General features: G+C 40.7%; 1 protein-coding gene across 2 annotated transcripts; it reads left to right on the forward strand.

The window, feature by feature from the left end:
• The first annotated feature begins 539 nt into the window (after positions 1-539).
• On the forward strand, positions 540-6871 carry LOC139554703 (tumor necrosis factor alpha-induced protein 8-like protein 2). 2 transcript variants are annotated; one of them, XM_071367752.1, is made up of 4 exons: positions 907-1042; positions 3489-3549; positions 5163-5487; positions 5793-6871. In XM_071367752.1, the coding sequence occupies exons 3-4, from the start codon at positions 5170-5172 to the stop codon at positions 6033-6035; spliced, it is 561 nt and encodes a 186-aa protein (XP_071223853.1). In that variant the 5' UTR covers positions 907-1042; positions 3489-3549; positions 5163-5169; the 3' UTR covers positions 6036-6871. The 2 variants fall into 2 exon arrangements, with proteins under 2 accessions (XP_071223852.1, XP_071223853.1); XM_071367751.1 differs by lacking the exon at positions 3489-3549 and having other exon boundaries at positions 540-1042.
• Positions 6872-7533: the final 662 nt, after the last annotated feature.

Here is a 7533-nt window from a genome sequence, read left to right on the forward strand (position 1 = left end):
TACAAAATATATATATAACTGTCACATACACAGGAGCAGTGATATGTGTTGTTTTACAGGGCCAGCCATAGTAGTACAGTGCTCCTGGAGCTAATTAGCGTTGAGTGCCTTGCTCAAGGGCACATCAACAGATTTGTCACCTTGTCTGCTCGGGTATTTTAACCAGCAGCCTTTCAGTTACTGGCCCAACACTCTAACCGCTAGGCTACCTGCCACCCTCACATACACCACATGAAATAGAATTAGACCAACAACAGCTGCTTGACTCAGGGGTTACCTGACACAACATTATGACATTACCTCGTCACGATCTGGATCCGTTTTGTGTGTAGATACTGCAGCTTCATTATAGCCTGTTCATTTTGCCAAAGATGATCTAGAAATGCCACACACACACACACACACACACACACACACACACACACACACACACACACACACACACACACACACACACACACACACACACACACACAAACCTGTATTTCCTTATATGGGTCAGCTGCATTAGTGTCAGAGAGATATCGCAGACAGCAGTCACCAGACGAGAGACACAAATCAACAGATGACCACAGCTGCATTCCACTGAAGGGTGTCACGAAAATGGCCCTGCATTTTCCCTTTCAACACCCAAATGTGTGGGGAAGAGGAAAAATACAGACGATAATAGAAAGAGAACGAGAGAACAGAAGGAATGGAGAGATTAAAACCGAGAGCAAATAGTGGTGCAAGATTTATAGACGCTGAGCAAGTGATAGTGAATGCTGCCAGGATTAGAGGCAGGGACAGAGAGAGAGGCAGAGAGAGATGCAGAGAGAGAATGAGAACGAGAGAAAGAGAAAGAGAGCGACAGAGAGCGAGAGAGAGAGAGAAATACACCGCTCTGGGGCGTGCCCACAAAAAAATAAGTTCTTTAAGGAAATGCATCTGAGGTTGGCAGAGTCACAGAAACAGGGTGGTGGGTATAACGAGAACCACTTTATGTGAAGCCTCCTCCTGGAGCACTGAGTCGGTCTGAAGCCAAGGGACCATAGGCACGCAGGTAAGCATTTCATAGCACCGTCATTTCAGACTCAGTGGAAGATGATGTTGTGTGGTTTGTCTGTCCAACAACTGAATTTCTATGTGTGTGTATGGTGAGCGTATCTTTCTAACTTTATGTAGGTGTGTGTGTGTGTGTGTCTTTGTGTGTGTGTGTGTGTGTGTGTGTGTGTGTGTGTGTGTGTGTGTGTGTGTGTGTGTGTGTGTGTGTGTGTGTGTGTGTGTGTGTGTGTGTGTGTGTGTGTGTGTGTGTGTGTGTGTGTCTTTGTGTATTGGAGAGCATATTTTCACGTCTGTTATTAAGTATTAGGTGTTGTGGCGTGTTTGTGCACAAGTAATTGTGTGTCTGTGTACAGTGCAGACAGGTGCCTTCAAATTAGCTCGGACATTTATGACCCGAAAAAGACATTAATCATAATGTCAAACCTCTTTTTAAAGAGTGGGTGCTTGGCTACGTTGCTAGAGGTGGAGAATGCATGGAAAATATGGGCAGGTTTTTGGCAAGGCTATTTTAGACCATTGCTTTAGCAACAATGGCCACTTCTGTGCTAATCAGAAGCATTTAAAGACAAAGACAAAACCTTGTAGTGACAATAGCTTTCTAGCAGCTGAAAAACAACTCTGCGGGCAAATGTGTGAGTGTGTGTTATGTAAGTTTGTGAGTTGGTGCATGTGCATGTGCTTGCTATGCTGGTCTGTCTAACCCTATTCATGCATTAAGATCTATTATATCACCTACGATTGTACCACATTGAAGTTACCCAACATCTTGAAAGGAAACAGATCCTTATAGTACTCAACAATCTCATCAAGCTCCTAAGGTCTCTTACAGATGTAGGATCTTAATTTGAGCCAGTTTGCTACGGCATGAAAATAACCCTGCAGCAACAGGAAGTGTGAATTATTATGTGGATTATAATTACTAAATATTTTTAGTAGGGGTTGATACATTTTTCGTATCAAATTTTTTATGTGGAAATGACAAACTTCAGAAGCCATTTTAAACTTCAAACACACCACAAGTCTAGAATGTTGTCCTGCAACAGGCTGATCAAATTAAGATCCTAAATCTGTATCAAAACATCCTGTGTAGAGGGGTGGGGATTGTGGCAGATAACACAGTTAATCAGCCTTTGTAGATCTGAATATGAATAAGAGACAGTTCAAAGGGGATGGGCTGAAAATATGGAGGTGTGGAACTGTCCATGATAAAATTAGATGCAAGAAACTAAATTTAGAGGCTGAGTCATTGTGTAAAAGCCAAGTTTACACATTTGAGGTTTATCCAAACATTGACAATGCAACTGGGTGTCCATAGGCATGATCTCACCCAAGATAATAGATACAGTATGTATAGCAAAATAATGAGTTAGCATTGCTGCCTTCTTGAGACCTGAAGTATGGTCTACCCATGTGCTATTGGCTAACCCTATGCCTAATCCAGTCACTTGATGTTGAAAATCATTAGGCATCAGCCAATCAAAGCAGCCAAACATCTCCCATGTCCATGTCTAGCAGTCGAGGAATAATTGACTGCTTGTTGTTTTTGGCGTTACTACACATTTAATTGTCCAATATATTTTGTGTAAGATTTGATTTCTACTTCGAACACTTGGAAACAAGTTTCTCCAGAAGGATTCCAACACAGAAGGTCATGTTGCAAATTGAAATTGTCAGCCTTCGTGTTTGAGCTTCTCGGACAGCTAACTATTAGCTCTGTTAGCTTTAGCTTACATTTCACCAGGAAATTTGACCCACTGTTTGAAGGAGTGTGTCATCTGAATGTTTGAGGCCAAGCCATTTTGAGCCATGCAAAGACAGTTACTGCATACAGAGCACTGGTAGCCAACTTCTTCTATTTCATTTTAATGTCTCCTTCTTATGGCTGTTTCACACAGGAAGTAAGACTCTTCTGTAAAAAAGTGCCACACATTTTGAAACAAAACAGCCAGACTTGTGATGTAGGTCAGGTTTCATGTGTTTCAAGGAATCACACATGAGAGAGCTGTGCAAATGCACTTCAACATTTTAACTGTGCCAATTTATAGCCACAGTGTTACAATTGGCAAATTAGTGATCAAAATGTTAATCATAAGGTAAAAGAGTAGTCTTACAGAGCTGCTTTTATACTGTGTGGTGTGTCTGAACTAGACAAAGCCTCACACCTGAGATCCACATGACGCATTGCCATGCAAAACAGGCAGTTACTGATGGGTCCGGAAAATGTACATTATTTGCAAACCCAGAAGCGTAACCATTAGACATGCAAACTTGAAGGGATACGCAAGCGAGTGTCCAGTGTGATTTCCCACATACTGTCTCTGACCTACTTAATTAACTCAAGTGTCTGGTTGATCAAGGTTTCTAACTCATGTGGTCAACATGAAAGTCCTAGTTGTGGTAGGTGATAATACGCATAGTCTGAATCCCCTCTCATTCTCACACAGATTATTGAATGAACACGGAGATGACTGGTTGCAGAGTGGGTCTTCATAATCCATGCAGTTGGTAAATTACCATTTTACCATAGACTATGTTTAACACACCTATGACAGAGTCAGTGCATTTAAGGTAAACTGGTAGCTGCAGTGTGTCTTAGACTTCCTCTACTGTACAAAGATTTTTTCTCTTCATGCTATCAGAACCATCTAACTCCAAAGGCTGGGTGATGTGACATGTTTATCATACTTCCTGTTGGTATCTGAGCAACCATGCAGAATGTCACTCTGAGTCACAGAGTGTTCCATTGAACACATCCCTTGAGGAATAGAAGATCAAACAGATTACAGGACCAATTAAATCACTGTCTCCACTTTTATCCATTTGTGCCACTGGACTTTGAGTGAAGCGATGTTAACCCCTACAATTACAATACTTTATGTGCTGTGCAATGCTACATGATGAGCTATTCAGAAGATTCTAGAGAGAAGATGTCATCAGGAATAAGGTCATAGGCCAAAATGATGGAAATTTGAACTTAATTTTAGTTGAGATAATACACAGTCATTTTTTTTTAAATCCCAAAAGGTCTACATTCCTGCATTGTTGCTGTATTATCTACTTTGGAAGTAGGAGAGAATCTCTTCTAGAAAGAGTGGATGTCAGGGCAAGGTAAAGAGAGTGATGCAAGAGGAGGTGTATGAAAATGGTAGCCACATTAAACTTGTCTCCAAGACCAGCATATACTCGATATTGACCTCCGACCCTGAATGTGTCTAAATGAAACCCCACACTGCTCCAACGACCAACAACAGCCTCTACTGACACAGACTTGCCAGCATAGGGGAAGATTTATTTATTTGGGTTTTTCCTCTTGACCCCCACACTACAACTCAGGAGAGCAATAATCTTGGTCGTCCAAGGTCATAACTCAACTTCAAACAATACTACCGCAGTGTGAGTTCCTCTTCCTCAGTGTGAATAGTAAAGGTTAACTGTGCCAAGTGCCCCTATGGAGGCCTAGTCCAGTCAAAAACGTGCATTTCCTGTGTTTTATGTATATTTCCACACTATGAGGTTGGAAATATAATCTGAAATTATGAAAATTATGATTATGCCCTTTTACTGTAAGAGCTTTTTGAATAGACCGCCTGAAATTTCTGGCTGTTTTGGTGGGATGGAGTTTTGGCCTGCCTGGTAACATCACCAGGAGTTAAATTAGTTAATAAACCAATAAGAAAGAGAGTTCCAAACCTCTCTGCCAATAACAGATCATTTTCAGTTTTCCACCCCACACTCAGACCACTTCCAGACAGTTCTAGCAACATTTCTGCTTGAGAATTTGTTCTTTGCTAAGAAACTATTTTGGTTTATTTTTGACCATTTTAATTGAAAACAATCACAGTAAGTACTGTACATAATTGTTACCTAGATATAATTTGATATTGAGATTTAAAAAAAAAACAGTTGCATTGGACCTTTAAGTCCTTGACCAAAACAGAGGACCTTTCACTTATCTTAAAGTTCATTTGACAGAGAAAACCATCGTACACCAGTGAACCAACCTTCCCAGAATAACTGTCTTCAGTGTTCTGTTTCTATAGCCATGGCTGAGACCAGACAATCAGATATTGCACTTGACCCCATTATTGTCTCTCATCAACTCTCCACTTCCTTCCAAGAATCAAAATGGAGTCCTTCAGCTCTAAAGACATGGCCATGAAGGCCCAAAACAAAATCCTCAGCCGTATGGCCAGCAAATCCATGGTGCAGATGTTCATTGATGACACCAGCAGCGAAATCCTGGATGAGTTCTACCGCGTCTCCAAGATACACTCTGGGAACCGCACAGAAGCCCAGAAGGTGGTCAAAGACCTGGTCAAGGTGGTGGTAAAGGTGGGCATTCTCTTTCGGCACGATCGCTTCAGCAAAGAGGAGCTCAGCCTGGCACAGGACTTCAAGAAGAAGCTGCACCAGGGGGTCATGACGGCAATCAGCTTCCAGGAGGTAACTTTACATGTAGAACTCTTCAGAGCCTTATTTGAACTCTGCATGATGCCAACAACCTAAAGCCTGCATGATATAACCTACTGACATCACCCTACAGTCATTGATCATACCTACTAAAATGTCAAACTATCTGGACAGAATCCTAAGGGGACTTTAATAGGAAACAACAATGCCCCACTTACAATAGTCTCTATCCTGAAGCCAATACCATAAACTAGCACCTGTTACAGCTGTTATAATAGCTGTGTTGTAATTACTACTGTGCTGTCACTAATATCTTATTCTCCGTCTATTTGGCCCAGGTGGAGTTCACATTTGATAAGGCTGTCATGACAGATCTTCTGACGGATTGTAGGGACATCCTGCTGAAGCTCGTAGAGAAACACCTGACTCCCAAATCCCTCGGGCGCATTCGGCATGTCTTCAACCACTACTCTGACCAAGACCTACTGACCAACCTCTACACCCCCGATGGCCCTCTCTGGCCTAATCTCACCAAGATCTGCAGAGACCTGAACAAACTGGTTGAGGAAGGCAAGCTATGAGTGGGAATTCCAAACAGTCCTGGAAAAATGAGAAACTTTTGCAAGCCTATTAAGGAATTCTGAATTCAGTTTGCCCAATGAAAATACCAGGAGATATCATTTTGATAGCTTAAATGGGGACACTGATTCAGTGTCAGTTGATAATGTAGATATTGATTTATGTTGGGATCTTTATGAGGACATGGAATCATGATCCTTGCTGTACAACATAAGACATCTGCATTAGGACTGGGCGATACACTGTGTATTTGTCATTATCACAGTATGAATGTGCATGATATGCATAGTCACATTTCAGTATCTCACGATATTACCTCTACCTCTGCCTAGATGCATTTCAGTCCAATGCTGTTGGAGCTAAGTAAAGTCCATTCAAATATGATATATGAAAGAAAAATAGCTTACATTTTACCAAAATCACCTATGAAATCCTCCAAAGAGATAAATATATATATAACCTGCTCTGTATATATTATGCTTCTTTGTCAGGACTCCCTGCTTCCAGCATGATAAGAATCTGTGGTCTACTTTCAATTGATTTGTCCTCCTGTTTTAAGATATTCAGTTACCGGGGAAACTAATGGACTTTAATAGGACAACAGTCTGCCTGTTCAGTCACAGCAGTTGCTAACCTCATTTAAGTACTATTCAAATTAAAAGTGGTTATCTAGGACCAACAGACAACCACCTCAATTAGTGTCTGGTCCACATCTAAGCATGCAGCCTTAGTATCTGTCTGATCACTGACTGTTCTGCTTGTTACAAAGAGTTTCTGAGACCAGCTAATGGCATTTCATTTCTAATACATGTCTGAATTAAAGTCCTGCTGTACAGTCTTTGCAATGAATGTGATGATTGGATAGTCTTTATATATTTCTTAAAGTTTTCAATCAATCAGTGATAATTCCACCACATTAATATTCCTCTGAGCTTTCTGGAAACACTGCAGATGGACCATTTAAAAATAAAAGGTTTTATTTTGTTTAGGGGGTAGATCAGCTTTAGGATTGCAGATAGATTGTATCTTCCATAAATGTAATTGTTTGCATCGTTTCCAATCCCCCATATATTTTGGGGTAAATATACATTTATATACATCAGCTCGGGGGCGGCAGGTAACCTAGTGGTTAGAGCGTTGGGCAAGTAACTGAAAAGTTGCTGGATTGAATCCTCGAGCTCACAAGGTAAAAATCTGTCTTTCAACCCATGAACAAGCCAGTTAACACACTGTTTCCCGGTAGGCTGTCATTGTAAATAAGAATTTGTTCTTAACTGACTTTAAAAAATTATACATGCATATATTTTAAAAATATATTTCCTTAATTACTATATTTCCACCCCTCCCCTAATTGGAGTAAACTAGTGAACAACAACGCTTAGGCCTCTACTTCCAGGTTATACATACTATATACTACTTTACAATAGTTATATTTTGTTTGATTTTAGTCCTGTCCTCAACCTCTCTCATCTATTTCTGATGTCCATCCAGTTTGATTTC

This window comes from Salvelinus alpinus, chromosome 26 (genome assembly GCF_045679555.1).
Source record: "Salvelinus alpinus chromosome 26, SLU_Salpinus.1, whole genome shotgun sequence".
In the NCBI taxonomy this organism is placed as follows: domain Eukaryota; kingdom Metazoa; phylum Chordata; class Actinopteri; order Salmoniformes; family Salmonidae; genus Salvelinus; species Salvelinus alpinus.

Coding starts and splice junctions, on each gene's coding strand:
- LOC139554703 (XM_071367751.1), top strand. CDS start 5,170: ATGGAGTCCTTCAGCTCTAAAGACATGGCCATGAAGGCCCAAAACAAA. Junction 5,488..5,792: donor CGGCAATCAGCTTCCAGGAG/GTAACTTTACAT, acceptor TATTTGGCCCAG/GTGGAGTTCACATTTGATAA.